At 37.9% G+C, this 16,349-nt stretch overlaps 1 protein-coding gene across 3 annotated transcripts in view; it reads left to right on the forward strand.

Annotated features, from left to right (window-relative positions):
- Positions 1-16,349, forward strand: part of LEMD3 (LEM domain containing 3) — a 40,427-nt gene that overhangs the window by 11,201 nt on the left and 12,877 nt on the right. Inside the window, exons 2-7 of one of the 3 annotated variants that reach the window (XM_015855614.2) lie at positions 4,430-4,483; positions 5,946-5,983; positions 8,012-8,078; positions 14,223-14,290; positions 15,466-15,545; positions 15,624-15,772. In XM_015855614.2, the coding sequence (XP_015711100.1) occupies positions 4,430-4,483; positions 5,946-5,983; positions 8,012-8,078; positions 14,223-14,290; positions 15,466-15,545; positions 15,624-15,772 (456 nt within the window). The remainder of the gene's footprint in view (positions 1-4,429; positions 4,484-5,945; positions 5,984-8,011; positions 8,079-14,222; positions 14,291-15,465; positions 15,546-15,623; positions 15,773-16,349) is intronic. The other 2 variants (XM_015855623.2, XM_015855633.2) reach the window with 2 other exon arrangements.

Consider the following 16,349-nt stretch of genomic DNA (forward strand, 5'->3'; position numbering starts at 1 on the left):
GAACTAGAGACTTACATTGCAGTGATACCTTCTTGTGGATACAGTTATTCTCCAATTTGTTTCATAGTGTAGCTGCATTGATTCTGGTGTGGGTTTGTTTAACTTTTTTATCATTATGTGTCTATTTACAGTTATTTTCAAGGTCTTTCACTCTGTCTTGTAGACACAAGCTTGCAGCGGGTGCTTCCCTGCGGCAGGTTATCACCAGTAACACTGTTGATAGACTGGCAATACTGTAGTCAAAACTTGCTCTAAAGTCAACTCTGGTATTTTGGCAACTGTTTCAGTTTTGTATTTATTTTATAATTTATTAGGAAAAATGACAAGTGAAGTTCTTAAGAACTCATGGCCTGCTCTTCTGTTTCACTTACCCAGTGCTGGACTATTTATAGATGTTACACAGATCAAAATAGTGAATCTTTTAAGCATGAAACTTAGGATTTCTAGAGTTTTTATGAAGGCACTAAAAATGAAAGTATTCCTTTTATTCAGGTGAAATTAAGTCATAGAATCATAGAATGGCTTGAGTTGGAAGGGACTTCAAAGATCATCTCGTTCCAGCCCCCTGTGGTGGGCAGGGTTGCCAACAACTAGATCAGTCTGCCAATGAAACCATCAAGCTTGGCCTTGAACAGTTCCAGAAATGGGGTATTACCAGCTTCTCTGGGCAGCCTGTGCCATTGCCTCACCACTCTCTGAGAGAAGAATTTCTTCCACCATCTAACCTTAACATCCCCTCTTTCAGTTTATATCCATTCCCCCTTGTCCCTGTCATCATCTACCCATGTAGAAAGTCTGTCCCCCTCCTGCTTGTAACTTCTTTCATATATATATATATTCATACAGATTCTTTTACCTAAAATAATGAGGAGTTTGCTACTATTAGGGCAGAGAGAAAAATATCTGGAAGTCTGTCACAGAAAGATAACTTTGATTCTTTGAGAGGAGGCTTTAGTCAGAAAAGAAGTGATAAGGAAGTGATTTGGTTGTTTCATCGACCCTTATCTCGCCTATTCATATGCAGGATTAATTCAGATGATGCTGGAGAAAATTCTTAATGGAAGTTCTCTAAACTGACAGAGATAGCTCAAAAACTGACATGAGCTCTATCTTTCCTTTACATGCTTTTAGAATTCTCCAATCCTTTTGGCAGGTAGCACTACTGTTCAAAAAGAGCATGGCCAAGGAGTGGTCAGACTACTATGGTCCAGCAGGTTGTTTTCATCTTAGGTGTGTACTGATTTAGAAGGAGAAATACCTTTTCTGAAGCAAAGACTATCTGTCTTTGCTGTCGTAGCAAGGAATAGTAGGACTCATCAGTGTGCAAGAGTAAGGGCTGGGGAATGAAGTAAGGGGGTGAGTATTATGGAGGAGTGAATGCAGTCTGATTACTCACTGCTTCCTGTAATGTGAGGAGGAATTTGGCAAGTGGCAAGTTCAGAAAAAGCAAAGCAAATGGTTTTTCATGTATTTATGTTAACTTGTGGAACTCTATCGCCTTACGTCGCTGAAGCTAAGAGCTTGCTTGGCGTTAATGTGGGACTAGACAAATTATTGGGGTAAGGTACACTGGTACTGATGCATATAGGAAAAGAAAACTTCTGTCTGACTCAGGAAATCTGAGATGAAAGTGTGTTGATGGCTAAGGGAATATTCTGTTGAAGTATCAATATTCCTATGCTCAGCTGATTGCTTTTGCTTGTGATCTCTTGATTTCTCTGTCCACTTAAGAACAGAAGAGTAAAACCTTCCTGACACTGCTCATGAGTCCTTGGTTTGTCCCACTGTGTCTGTTTCTTTATGTGTCAGTTTTTATATCATCTGTTGAAGTGTTGAATGGTAACGCTGTTCTGGGTAGCTCTAGGCCTGTTATGGAAGGATTGACTATTTTCTTTTATCCAACTTTAGTGACCAGAAAATAAAGATAACCCTTTTGTATCGCATTAGTGATATGTATCTATCTTAAAAAATACACTTGCTTAAGATGTTTGTGCGTATCTTCTTGCTAGGTGTGACTGCCAGTGAAGCTATTTCAGTCTGTGGAACTTGGCCTGTGGATGCTCTGTAAGAGCTGACTTGTGTGTTCACAAATGTCTGCAGCCAGGCTACGGCTTCGTGTCTGTTAAAGCACGCATTGACAAAGAGGAGAAATCCCACTTTGTGCTCTGTGTTTGTCCTTGTGGAAAAACTGAAGGATTCCTTTGTAAACACTGTCTGCAATTGTTACCAATGTATTAGGCAGGAAACTGGGGCCAGTGAGTGGTTTTATTGTTGCTTTTAAGATGACAGCTGCTGTATTCCCTTGGAAATTAACCTTGTGTGTGGACACTGACCGCATTTGTATTCCTAAAATTGAGTATCTGTGTGATACTTGGTGTGTTTGTGCTGACAGCTTTGGCTGGAACGCTTTGGAGCTGTGACCCTTAAAGTGGTGACTTTTAGTTATTTGAGACCGAGCAGTTCTGCCACAGTAAGTCATCATTTACAGCTTGACCCAACAAAGATACATAGGAAATAGATCCTTCTAAAGGTTATTGGTCATCTTTTCAGTTAAGCTGAAGAACATATATGAGCCGCTTATATTAATTTCACAGGCTTTTCAGTAATCTTGTTGTCTTGTTTTTAACTAGTATTTAAACAAGATCCGCTTCTTCAAAATGGAACTTAAATAGATATTTTCTTCTGACTTGGATTAAATAATCCTGTTATCAGTCAAGGGAAAGCCATGCTGGGGAAGAAAAGCTCTTCTTCCAGGGTAGCAAAGCTCTGTGCAGAACGCTCAGCTAGTCCCCTTGCTTTGGAGACATAACTCTTTGAAGCTTGTAAAAAATTGAGCTTGATAGATAAGCCACTTTGAAGTCTCTTAGTTGTTGCTGTATGGCTGAGATATTCAGCCCTCCTTGAGAAGCCTTGGAAGTATATGTTCACATAAGAAAGTTTTCTGTTAGTAATTAGTTATTAATATTTGTGCTGGTAGAACAAGAACCTATTACTGGTTGAGGTAAACTTGTGTATTTTAAGAACTGTGGAAGAAAATTTTTTGAACCAGTAATGTGGACGTAATGCATTGAAGCAACTGAGATGAGCTGGGGAAGCTGATCAAAACTTTGCATTTGAGGCTGTGGCAAGTGAGATGGCCTGGTAGGAGTTTTGACTGTGGAAAAAAATAAAGAAATGTGGTTGAGGATGGGCCTTATTGGTTCTAATTAATCAAGTTTAAGTGGTAAATAGATCCAGATTTCGTAACAGCTGTCAATTGCACACATAGGTGATAAGTTGCTGTAGTGGCATGCTGCATACTTGCATCTTAATGCATTGGGCATCCTAAGCTATGTTAACATCGTGCGTGGAATGTTTCTTTTACTGGTTAACCACCCATAAAATCATACATTTAAGAAATCCTACTGTTTGAGTTGCAGTGAGTTACAAGGATTGACTCAACTGTGTGATAGATAAGTTTGAAGGGAAGTTTTGCTTTCTGTATTTTTAGCATATTGTGTTTGTGGAAGAGTGGAAACATTGACGCATCTCATCTAGATGCTTCATAAGGGCAACCTTTTAATTTACCCAAGTGTAAAGTTGTTCACCTGTGAGACTGACTTCCTGTTGAGATGGGGAAGTTGTGAACGTGGGAACAAACTACCTTTGTTTAGTTGCAGTACGTGGAACTGCAGCCAGCAGCTTTCAGTTTGCATCTTTGCAGCTGTGCTCATAATGTATTTGTGTTTGTTCCATGGCTTTCGTCAGCACTGAAACGTGGCTGTCTATATGGAAATCTACATGCTAATCTGTCTTGTAGGCCTCCCCTGCATTTAAAACCATACAGTCAAGTTTTCATATATGCATAATAAGGTTGATTTTTTGGGAAAAGCCCTTTTCTACCCTATCTGGATAAGTAATGATTACACTGAGATGCTGGTTGTGGCTCTAATTCCATTTCAGGCTATTGAGATTAAAAATGGAGTGTGCTGGAAACATTCTACAAAGTTAATGACTGAAATATGAGGAAACTTTGTACAGTTGGTAGTTTGATAGCTCATAGTAGGCAATCTTTGAGAATTTGAAGCACTACAGGGCTTGATTTGAGCATCCTCTGCTTCTATTAGCATTTATTAATCTGATATTTGAATTAAGCGTTCGTGTCTATAAAAAACAGACCCTATGTTGGGCTGTTATTCTTTTTTTCCTTCTGCAGTGTCAGGGGAAGTGAACTTGTTTATTGCTTTGGGCAAGAGACACAATTCTGAGCCAAGGCACAAGAGCAGCCTCTTGTTTGCAGAGTTTCAAAGGGTCAAGCTCTTTTCTTTACACAGAAAACATTTTTGTTGCCCCACGTGGTTTGTTGGCTCTAATTGTTCCTTGTCACTGCTACGTGTAGGAGCAATAAAACCGTAATCATTCTCATTTCTGCTTGTTTTTCAAAATTAAGGTGAAGTGGGTCAACATCTGTCTCCTGGTAGAAGTGCTGTGGAAGTTTTTGCAGGTAACGTAAGTTGCATTGTTTTACAGAAACTATGATTTGATCAGTTACATAGCCAAGTAACATTACATATGGCAAAAGTCAGGGAACCGCTGGTTTATGAGTTGGTATTTCAATTCCTTTGTACCCTCTGTTACCCATGCATAAGAAATCCTGCTTCCAATCTGGTGTCTCTACCTTTATTTCTCTTGTTCCTCCCATTTATAATTGGGTTAGTCATCCTGGTTATGGTTTGGAAGTCAAGATGCTGTTGGTCAGCTGGCTGCCAGGGGTGCTCCTGGTGATGCATTGTGAAGACCTTTATGCATGGAAGCGCTTTGTGTAGGTCAGGTTTATATCAGAGGCTGTTGCTGGTTGCCTTCAGGTGCAACCAGAAATGCCGTGGAAACAGCTGTGATACCTTGGGAGTGGAGGCTAACCATAATGTGTAAGTGGAGTTACTTATTTTGGACTCCAGTTAATATAGTGCTTGTGTTTTACTGTGCTTCAGTTCAACCTTTTAACTGTAGAAATACATTAAACATTGTGTCCCTTGTGCACACCCATTTGTTTTGTACTTTCAGCATCAATATGATGGCACTTAATCCAGACCTTCAAGACTTTGACAGGTTCCCCATGATGTTTTCTTTATCCCGATTGTGTTTGTGCTTAGTGAACTGAGGCCAGTGGAAGTTTCATTTCTCATTTGAATGGGACACAGAAGTGCTCACTGCTGTGTGAGCTCAGTCTGTGGGTGACAGTTTGTAGCTTAGAGAGGCAAGACTCTGTGCTTTAATGGTGATTGCTTCCTGCCTTGGTAGTGTTTCAGTTACCAGGCAGTCATTCTTGAGTGTAAGTATAGGACAAATGATTTGTCTAGCTTTGGTTTCTCTTGCTTGAGGAATTTATTGTTGTAGCCAGGAGGAATCCAATAGATAAGCGTTTGCATTGAGGAGCTGTGCAAACTTTGCTATTTGGAATGAAGTGATCATTTAGGCTCGTTGCAATCCTTGCCTAAGCCCTCAATGTGTCATCTCTTACTTCCATTAGTATGTTAAGTACTGTGTAGTTGTACAGCTCTGTTGTATGCTCTACTGTTCAGTAGTAATAAAAAGTAGTTATACTTCTTTTTAAATAGATATCTAAAGTATGTAAACCCTTCAAATTATGATCTTAATGCGGTTGAATCATTAAAGCGAGTGTTCGGAAAACAACAAGCACGTTTTTGTCTGCAGGAGAACGACTGTGAAATATGCAGATAAACAGGATTCTGGTTTAACCTAAGTGCTGCCATAGCATGATGTAAAACGTGGAGCTTACGTCAAATGCTAATAGCTGCCTAATTGTTATTTCTCATGTTATGGACTTGTTTGTTTTTCTCTAAACAATACAGCATTGTTATAAAATTGGAGTGATAATCTACTTTTTTTTTTTAAACTACTTTCAAACTATAGAATAATTTTTTTTCTTCTTTTTTTTTTGATAGTCAAGAATCCCTTCAGTGGAGAACTACAAGACATAGAAGTAAGTAAAACCATTTAACGTTGAGATTTTACTCTGTCAAATAGTTCTATAAAAGCCATAGTGATCTTATCAGAATGGTGTGGTTTCTGAATGTTTCTCATGAGATGAGTATGTTTCTTGTTGCTTGAATATTTTAAGTTTTGTTTTTCATTTTGGGCAGTATAAATGGGGTTATAAGACTTGGCTACCTCATACTTGTTGCTTTGTGTACTGAGAAAATATTACCTAATTTGTATTGTAGATGTATGAGGAAAAAATATGTTCTAAGACTTTTTTTTTTTGGTGCTAAATTGATAAGTTTTCCTTTACTGCTACCATTTGTTTCTTAACTGTGAAAGGACAACTGGCAAAAGAGATGATTGTCGTAAGACTTTATGGTCTCATAGCGCTGCAGAAGAGCCAAGGGTTAGTTGCCTATAGAAAATGCATTTGAAAATGTCTCTTTCACTTTGAATCTATGTGATAACCTGTTTTGAGATGTCATCCTGGAAGGTACCAGGGTTAGTCTTAGTAGTGCAGCTTGCATTTTGGTGGTTCTCTGTGGGGGGTCTTCAGTCTTTTTGGCTGGCCTGCAAACAGTGATCTGCTTTTCATTGGCATGTACGTGGAAGTTTCACGAGATAATTTTTGGGAGGTTTAGTGTTGTTACATATTTTCAGTGGTTAAATCTGGCTACTTTTTGTGGAGAAAATTTTACTGAACCTTCTGAACAAATTAAATTTTGTGAAGTAGGTTCTGAGGTTCCAACAGGCAAATAAGCTGAACTTGGAGCACTGTTTGTACTAGAGAGCTGATATTTTCCATTCAGGAAATGGGTTAACGAGGTTGGTTAACTTCCTGGGTAATACCACCTGTAACACTGATTTAATCTCAGTGGTGGATTTCTAAAGCCAGAATACGAGAGGCAGTTTTTGCTGTTGTCTGTGGGGAATTAATCTGTCAAAATTTTTGATCAATAAAAAGTATCCTCCCTTTTGCTAGCAGTTTTCTTGTGGAAAATAATTGGAACTATTCAGTCTTTAAAATGTTGTCAGACAGCACTCATGCAGCAGGGAATTATACTAAAAATACATAATTTTTCCTTCCAGTGCAAATAAAACAAGAAGATAAACAGACTGGAGAACTGTCTTTTGTATATTTTCTGAATAAAGGTTCTTATCTCAGTCATTTTCCTCTGCCTGGGAATCAGATCCAGCTTCAAGAAAGCACCCCACAACTTTTTGCAATGGCCTTCGGTGTATTCAGTGTATATAATTAACTTATTCCAGTATAAAAGGTTTCAGAACAAATTTTGATGAAATTGCGCCATATCTTGGTAAAGAAGTTTCAATCAGTGATGAAGTAACAGTTCTATGATGTTCTTGTTTCCATACTTTGGTAAATAGGCCTAGCAGCCTATGCAGGAAGCTTTAAGAAAGATGATGTAAATGGTAGCTTTTCTTTAAAAAAAATTACTGTAGTCTGCGGACAGGAAAACTAGATTTTTGATGTCTGAGTCTTACATGGGGAATATGGCCATGTGATGCTCCAGTGTTGCTCGTGTGTGGTGTCACCACCCACTTTTAAGAGCAAAGCTCACTTCTATTTTTGCATAGTAGCTTTCAAAAAAGCTCACCTGGCTTCTTTTGGGTCACAGAACTGTGGGGTTAGGAAGGGACTCTGGAGATCATCTCGTCCGACTCCCTGCTAAAGCAGGTTTCCTGCAGTAGGTCATTGCACTTTTCTCTCAACAGTATTAAAATAACCTTCTGAGCTGACTGTTTTAATTGGCTGAGCAAACAGATTCCAGGCTGCAATCTAGTTCAGTTTCAGTCAAGATCTGAAAAGTTAGTATAGTGAATGCTTTTTTTCAATATCTCCAACTTAAGTTGTTGTTGTTGTGCGAGACATTATAGCTTTCTACCTGTATATGTGTCTACAATTTTTTTTTCTTTCTGATAATGTATAAAATCTTTAGATTAAGTGTAAGAAAATGTCTTGCTAGTAATGCTGTTTTAATATTAATGTGATGTTTTTTTGTAATTCTAGGAAGATGAAATAAGCCTCATGATGAACAGCTTATATGCACTTCATGATAAGTTGGCACAAGTAGCAGGTAACACTTGAAAAATATTGTGACTAAGAGTATTATGGTAACAGCTACTGAGATGTGTGTGCTCAGGTAGTGATTTGTAGCAACTGGCATATCACAGAATCACAGAATGACCCGGGTTGGAAGGGACCTCAAGGATCATGTAGTTCCAACCCCCCTGCCTGGCAGGGCCACCAAACATACACCTTTACTAGATCAGGTTGCCCAGGGCCCCGTCCAACCTGGTCTTGAACACCTCCAAGGACGGGGCATCCACAACCTCCCTGGGCAGCCTGTTCCAGGGCCTAACCACTCTCCTAGTGAAGAACTTCCCCCCAACATCCAACCTAAATCTTCCCTCTTTCAACTTAAAACCATTTCCCCAAGTCCTGCTAATGTCAGCCCTTTCGAAGAGTTTACTCCCCTCCTGGGAGTAAGTTCCCTTCAGGTATTGAAAGGCTGCAATGAGGTCACCCCGCAACCTTCTCTTCTCCAGGCTGAACAAGCCCAACTCCCTCAGCCTGTCCTCATAGGAGAGGTGCTCCAGCCCCCTGATCATCTTTGTGGCCCTCCTCTGGACCCTTACCAAAATCTGTCTGAGGCCCTTTAGAGTTCTGCTTTGGGAAATTAGAAGTCCCAGGGCATGTTCACTGCCTTTTCTGCCAGTGTAGCATCTTTCATTGCAACGTTTTTTGGGTTACAATGGAAGATGGAATATTTTGATATCAAGATTTTTGATCTAACGTCATAATGCTTCATTAATCTGGTTTGATTAGAAGGTTTAAATATGCTGTATGTGGTGAGGCCACGGTGGTTATTTCATTCTAGTGGAAAAATGTTTGAAACTTTATTTCACAACGAGCAAAAATGTTTAGTGGTTAAACGAGATGGCCTTGTTAGACAGATTAGTCTAACTTTCAGCTAATTGCATACTAATGTAAACTTCTGTGTATAGTATTGTGCAAGAGGTGGTGTTCAGAACTAATTATTGAATATTCAAAATAAAATCACTGTGCTTTCACAATTAAGACAGCTTTAAATTATGTGGGTATTTACACATCAGAGTTGGGAAATGGTAAAATTAAGATTCAGTTCTTAAGATTAAATTCACTTTGTCATCGAGTGAATGTGATTTACAGCAGCAACTGTTCTGTGATCACTGAGCTGTTTTTGTTCAACGTCTTCGTTTATTTTTTTAGTATTTGCGAGGCAGTGGTTCGTTATTGCTGTAACTGTTCCTTGTGACAACTGTTTTGCAACAGCAGGTACCACTGAGAAGGCTTCTCAGTGTATTCACTTTCTCTATATTTAGGTTCACTATTGTCATATACTGCAGGTATTTGTCAAAGGGTGAAAACGTGGCAACAGCTGTGAGGCTGACAGTTTATGTCTGGGACTGTGCAGGAAATAGATGAGAAATCTGAGCAACTCTGTAATACCTTTAAATTGCAGGAGTGATCTTCCTGCAGAAGCTTTTGTTTTCAGAATATTTACAATATCTGCAGTGAATTAAAGGAATGTTTGGACAAACCCCACAGAATTTCTTTGTTTACAGTGTACTTCAACCCAATCTAGTGAAAGGGTGTTTAACCTGTATGTGTTCAAGATATGTTTTTTTTCCTTAGTTTTAAATTTATTGCATTCTGACTGTGAATGCCTTATAGTGTTGAATTTGGTTCAATTACATCTTGATATTCTTATCTGTTTCAGACTATTTTATACTTAATAGATGATAGTGTATCATTCTTTGCGATCCATCATTGAGACCAAAACATTTCTTTCATGCAAGGTAGCTAATCTGTGGTGTGCACAAGTGTCTTTTGAGTCCTGCGGCTGTGTGCAGCAAAGCACTGGGTGGTGTAAAATGGAAGTAACAAATTAAATTCTCTCTTCAAAGGAGGATGAGAGTTAGTATAACAGCTTGCCCTTTCCTTGATGTCATCTGGCCCTCCAGTGGCTGTACAGTAAATGATTCATTTGCATGGGTAAAAATGCTCGGTGCTTCATTTCTGCATCTGTGAAGGAAAGCTGAGTTTTCTTCTTAAATTGGGGTTTGTATATGTGATGAACACTTAGAAGAATACACTTTACCTGTCTTCCTTACAAGAAGAAAATACATGTTCCAAGGTGACCTGCTGCTTTCTTCCTTAGATCTCAAAGATGTCTTAGTCTCTCTTAGTCTATTTCTGTCCAGGAGAATCTTCAACACTTACTTTCAAAACTATACTTTCTGATTAGATGAACCTCAATTGCAAGATTGCCGTATTGCAAGATTGCCCTGTGGCTCAGCAGAATAGCATTCATGCAGTTTGAGAAATGATTTATTTCATTGATACTCAGACAGAAGTTATCCTCAATGACAACTGTCTTCAAGGTATGAGAGGTAGAAGTCTGTCATCCACTTTTTCAGTCCTGCAGTCGCATTGGCCTGGCACAACAGGTGGAATCTGTTTAAAAGTTGTATGACACAGGAGGTTGCTGGAGAGATGAGGGTTTAAGAGCACTGGTCTTATACTTGGTGCAGCATCTCAGAAGAGAGGAGTAATGGAAGATAGTTTTAGTAAAAATGATTCTCTACCGGCTTGTCACATACTTGGAAAAGTTTCTCTCATTTCATGCTTGGCTGTGAATCATTTGTTCATGTTATTTCTGTTAATATTAAAAAGGCATGATGGAAACTTGCACTAGCGTCTTCTGTTCAGCGTTATTCAGTGTTCTAATTGCAGTGGAGATGATCACTTCAGATTTTAGTTTCTAGCCTTCTGTTTAATTAAGCTTTTTGTATTTTTATTAAGCTTTTTTGTATTTTTATTGAGCTGGTGTTCCCTGCTTTGTCAACTTTAATTGGAGAGCAAATGATGGAGCTTTAAAATAAAAGATGACACACTGAAAGCTCTTTTAAGTAACAGAAAGAGTCACAGTAATGCTTCATTATTTTTATTTGACTTAATATACTACATTCCAACTGTAGATGTCTATTCTATTCTGTGGCGCTCTGATATTATGTAAAATAATTTAATTATCCTCTGTAAAAATAGATTGCCTTTAATGCATCACTGTTCTCAGAATTATTAGTCTACTAAATCTGTGGTGAGTAATGCCTACTTCAGAAGAAACCAGAGGGAGAAGTAGATTCTACTCATTCAGTTCTGCATTGAATTTTATATTCTTGTTTGTCTTTTCGTTCTGCCTTTGTTAAAAGCAGCAAGGTTTGTAGATATTGTATAGCTCAGTGCCTAACACTTTAAACAGAATGTTTTATTTAAATTAGGCTTCCTTCCAGCATGTATGTAATTATTACTGGATGTTTGCCTTTTGTGGAGAGTCTTCAGTAGATGGATCCATTCTTAGGTTTACAAAATGAACAAGCCTAATCACTATCCTCCAAAGAAGCATCTCCTGATAGATATAATCGTGTTTCCTTCTGCACAGGATTTTTACTTAGTAAGAAGCATCTTTGGCTTGGCATTCTCCACAGAGAGGGGTTTGTGAGATGCGGATGATTTCCTTATGCACTAAAGGGCAGCACAGGTCCTTGAGATGTGAGATGAATTGGACTTCCATATGGAATGAGACTCACTAGTAAATCCAAGGCTGGCAGTAAGGCCTGGCAAAACACTGGCTGTTCCTTAATGTTAATTTAAATGTTAGCTACTGTATCTGGTAGCTCTCTGTTCTGTTACACTCTGTAGCCTTTAGTTCTTCAGATAATTATTTTTTCTTTTTTACGCTGATTTAAAACTCATTTAACAATTTCTGGTTTTCCACATTGTTGGACAGTTGAATTTGCCTATGGGAGATCAGTCATTTGTACTCGTTCTCACAACATTTGTTCTACTCTTACTCTTCCTTGATTACTCACTTCTCTGAGCATCAGACTGAGTTTCCAAGCCAAGTGGTTAATATTTATGCCAGACTAATTCAAAGTAAGCCTTCATTTGCAGACCCACTAGCTAAAGAGTGGCTGAAATGGCATATAGGAAAATCTTGCTGCTTTCAGTAGAGTGGACATTTACCTGGCTTATGAATTTTCCATTTTCTGCAAGCTTTTCAGATTCTCAACAACAGATGAGTAGGAATGAGTAGCTGCAGTTCCAGCAGCTTTTTGCTGGGAGCTGAAGCTGTGCGAGTGATTAGCTTACTGATTTCAGGAGTGGGAGGCAAGATAGAAGTGGTTTTTATTTATTCTCTTCTGGGATTGCGTGAGAGTAGTTTGTACTGATGGGCCTTAAATGTAGTCAGTGCCTGAGCATCAAAAGCGTTTTAAGAGGTAAATCTGCTCAGTTAGGGGGAAAACAACAACAACAACAAAAAGCTGTCAGGAAAAGCTCAGTGAAGAAACTGTCTGCTGGCCTTTTAAAAGTGAGACAAGAAGATGTGAAGTTGGCATCAACAAAAACCAAAACCAAACCCTTAAGCCATTGGGTAGAAGAGTTTCATCTCCTTGCTCCTCTAATCTGTTCTGTTCAAATGGTGACTGATGTGCTTCAAAACTTCAGGTCGTATTCATTCTTTTTTTTCCTGTATGTAGTATCTGTAAGTCATGTTAGTGCTATGTAATGTAATACCTGGCTGAGACTGTTGATAGAGCTTCTAGCAGGATATGTTTGGGATTTTTTTGACTAAAAATTCAGGTTTAAAACAATATGCTTGTGCTTGAGACTGTCTGAAGAAGATACGTGGTTCTCCCGAGTCTGCCACCCTTGAAACATGAAATCAAGGATGTCTGTAAATGTACATTGCAGGTAGTGGAGTTTATGCAGAACAAAAAGAATGTCTGCCTAAGCTGTATGCTGGAATAACTAACAGTTCTCCAGTTCTTGTGCAGGTTTCTCTTTTGGCAAGAATGCTATTTCATTGGTGACATCTGTAGTTTTGCTATCATATCAGATCTAATGAGCTTTGACTACATTTCAGATGTGTGCTAATTATCAAGAGAAGCAGCTTTTAACTACTGTATCTTTCGTATATGAAGTATGTTAGACAGAACAGACTGCAAAGGACTTCTTCATAGAAACATTTATTTCTTTGAAACTCCCTCCTGTGAGTTAGGAGTGAAAATGTTTCCCACAGCCTGTGGTAGCGTTTGCTAATTTTGCCTTGGATCAAGATAGTTAATACTAGAGGGTGCTGCGTTCAAAAGGTAATCCAGTATAAATAGATTAATCTTGAAATAACTGTTGAGACTGTAAACAGAAGTTTAAGAATCTCACATGTATGAAAAATATAAACTTCCTTAGCTATGCTATTGCTTTGGGAATTACTGATGGGTGTGAGTGCAGAAGAGGAAGGCCTCGGCTTGAGTTAGTGATAGGCTGGATTTGTTTTCCCTTTTTTTTGCTGTTTTTGGTGCAGATATAGGTACCAGGGTGTTCATCTTTATTTTTGATTCTTTTTAGGAAGATCAAGAAATAAATGATCTGTTGTTCTCTTCCAGTTCTTCAGAAATAATAACCTAGCAGCAGGAAAAACTGTTATTGGATGTTTTGCTTTTGTGTTGGCCTGACTGTCACTAAATCTATTTTAGCATAAATTGGAGTTCTTCAGTTGAGTAAAAGTAAGTGAGGAAGAAGATGGCACATGGCTGTGAACTGACTGTGCCTTAATTCCTGGCTGCTTCCTCATTATTTCCAAAAGAATTAGGAAGATGGTAAAACCAGCAGTTTGGGGGCAGATTGCTGTGTTGTATGCCTGCAGGAAGGAAAGGAAGTACTACAGTAACTTGGAGCGAGCTGTAATGTGGTAACCTCATGGTGCCAGAAGTAACACTGTGGGTATGATTGAACTAGAACTAACATGCTCTCTGTAAAAGCTAACACCTGTTTCAGAGTAAAGGAAAATTATTTGGTCAGGGTACAGCAACTCTTTCATGGTAATGTTCTTCTGATTGATCTTTATACTCCCTTTTTTTCCAGTTTCAGTGTAAATATTGAAGTATGCTTTCTGATCATCACATGAAGTTGTATTGATGTTTGTACTTATTATTAGCTGTGACAATCTTTTTATATATATATATATATATATATTTCATCCTGATATCTTTTTTTAAGATAACTATTTGGCCACTCCTGCTTGCATAGATTACAAGAACCATAAGGTTGTGTTTAGGTATTTTTATTTTACACAATGCAGTAATATGTATGATCAAAATAAATTTAATTTTACCAGGGAAACATGAATGTGGCAGCTCTGTTCAAAGAAACCTTACCGTCCAGGAGGCAGCTGCGTATTTGAAAGTAAGTCATTGTGGTATTTTTCATTGCTTCTAACTTGAGATCTGTGTAAGCAAAAATTAAGGTCTTATTTTTGTTTTGGTGTGATTTCATTCTAATGTAGTGACTAATATTTGAATTAGAATTAAATGGTAATTGGAAATGTTTAGAATTAACATCTTTTAAAGCATGATGCTCATGATTTTCATTTGAGGAGGTAGAGAGATTTTGGGGGAGGGGAACAGCAAATAGGAGAAAAGTGGGGGGAAAGAAGTGATGCTAGATGATGAATGGAATTGCATTTCTATTATATTGAAAGAATGATGATTTTAATAACTTGTGGCTCTAAGCTCAAAGTTTGTCTGAAAATCTGTCGCTTAAACAAAACCCTGTGTAACTGTACAGTGCCTCATTTTGTGACTATAAACGCGACTCCTTTGCCAAATTTCAGTGTTCGGTGGTAAACTTTTTTTATTCTCAAAGTGAAAATAAGTCAGCTGCTGTTCTTTTTCTCTTAGGGGCTTTTCTTTGATGTAAGATCCAAAGAAACGGTGGAGATAAAAAATTGTTTTGGACAGTTTCAGTTCAAATAGAGTATTGACTTCCATTGTTTCGCTTTTGTTTTTCTACAAAAGGACATGTAAGGTGAACTATGGAACTTTGTCTTTGCTCAAATTGCAGTATATGTCCTCCTACAATAACTGATGTCAACTAAGTTAACTACATGGGCATTTACATATTTATATCACTCTTGAACAACAAACATGAGCATCTTACTTGATATTCTGCAAATAATCTTGAGAAAAATGACTTAAAAACAAACCTCAGCTGCTTCTTATGGGACTAATTTTCAGCTGGATTTATAACTAGTTTTATTTCTGAAATAGGTTTTCAATGAGCACCTCCTAGTGGCTGAATTTATTTTTACAGTATAGGTTAGAATTGTTACTAAAGGATGATGGTGACTTGACTTTTTGTGTAGTCCTTTATTTGAGGAATATTAGTAAGTCCTGTAGCTGCTCATAGCGTGTATGAAATCACTTTGTCAATGTGAGGAGCTGTGTGAAACCTGAGATCAAAGTAATTTACTTTTGTCTGCTACTGCAAATTGCATAATCTTTGCAGTATCTGTGTTTTACTGTGGCATGGTAAGTTTTTGTTCTTTAGAAAGTTTCTCATTGATGTTTATCTTTTGACAGAATATAGATCCAGAATATGAAAGTGTATTTAACACAGCACTACAATGGATATTGAATAGTGGGGAAGATGTTGGCATAAAGTAAGTGAGCTTTGTTTCATAGCAATGTGTTCTGATGGAATGTATTCTGTTTTGTAAATGTTTTATATGTTTTAATAGGTGTCTTGGCAGTGACCCTAATGATGTGGATGTCACTAATGTGACAGATGTGAAGTACCTGGAATCCACTAGTCCAAAGATGTCTTTCAGATGTCGTTTCCGCCGTGCATTTATTAGTGTAACTCATAGATTATCAATACCGCTTTTAGGTAAGCTATCAAAAGTGGATTCTTAATTATAACTTTTCCCCTCGTACTTACATAAAAACAAGAAAGCAACTCTTTTACTGAGTCAGTGTCCTGGCGTCCTTAGTGACACTAAGTCAGTGTCCTGGTTACAACAGTCTACTGTACTCTTTTGAACCATACTGCATTTTTGCATTACTTGCTATCATTTGCTGCTGTAGTCAGCTAAACTGATCTCTTCTCTGCAGACTTGGGCTTTTTCTCTGCCAAAGCAACACTGTGTGTTTCAAAATAAATAAATAAAAATAAAAAATCCAAATTTGGATGTATTTGAGAAAAAAGACATGGTGGTCTTGGAGTCTGTTTCACTGTTGTTCTAGGAACTTGAGGCAGATTATCTTTTCTACGGTTTATATTTCCATTTCTAGGAAAAGTTTAATGACTTGGTTGTAACCAAGCATTCTTACTTGTAAGTCTGTGTTAGAAAATGTGTCTAGTTTTTCAGGAAGACTTAATCTTTGATAGTTTTCTAGTTAAATTTCATGTACTCTCAAGTTTAGCTGATTCTTATCCATCCTGAAAATGGGGCAGAATAATAATG

The sequence above is a fragment of the Coturnix japonica genome, chromosome 1 (assembly GCF_001577835.2).
Source record: "Coturnix japonica isolate 7356 chromosome 1, Coturnix japonica 2.1, whole genome shotgun sequence".
Taxonomy (NCBI): Eukaryota; Metazoa; Chordata; class Aves; order Galliformes; family Phasianidae; genus Coturnix; species Coturnix japonica.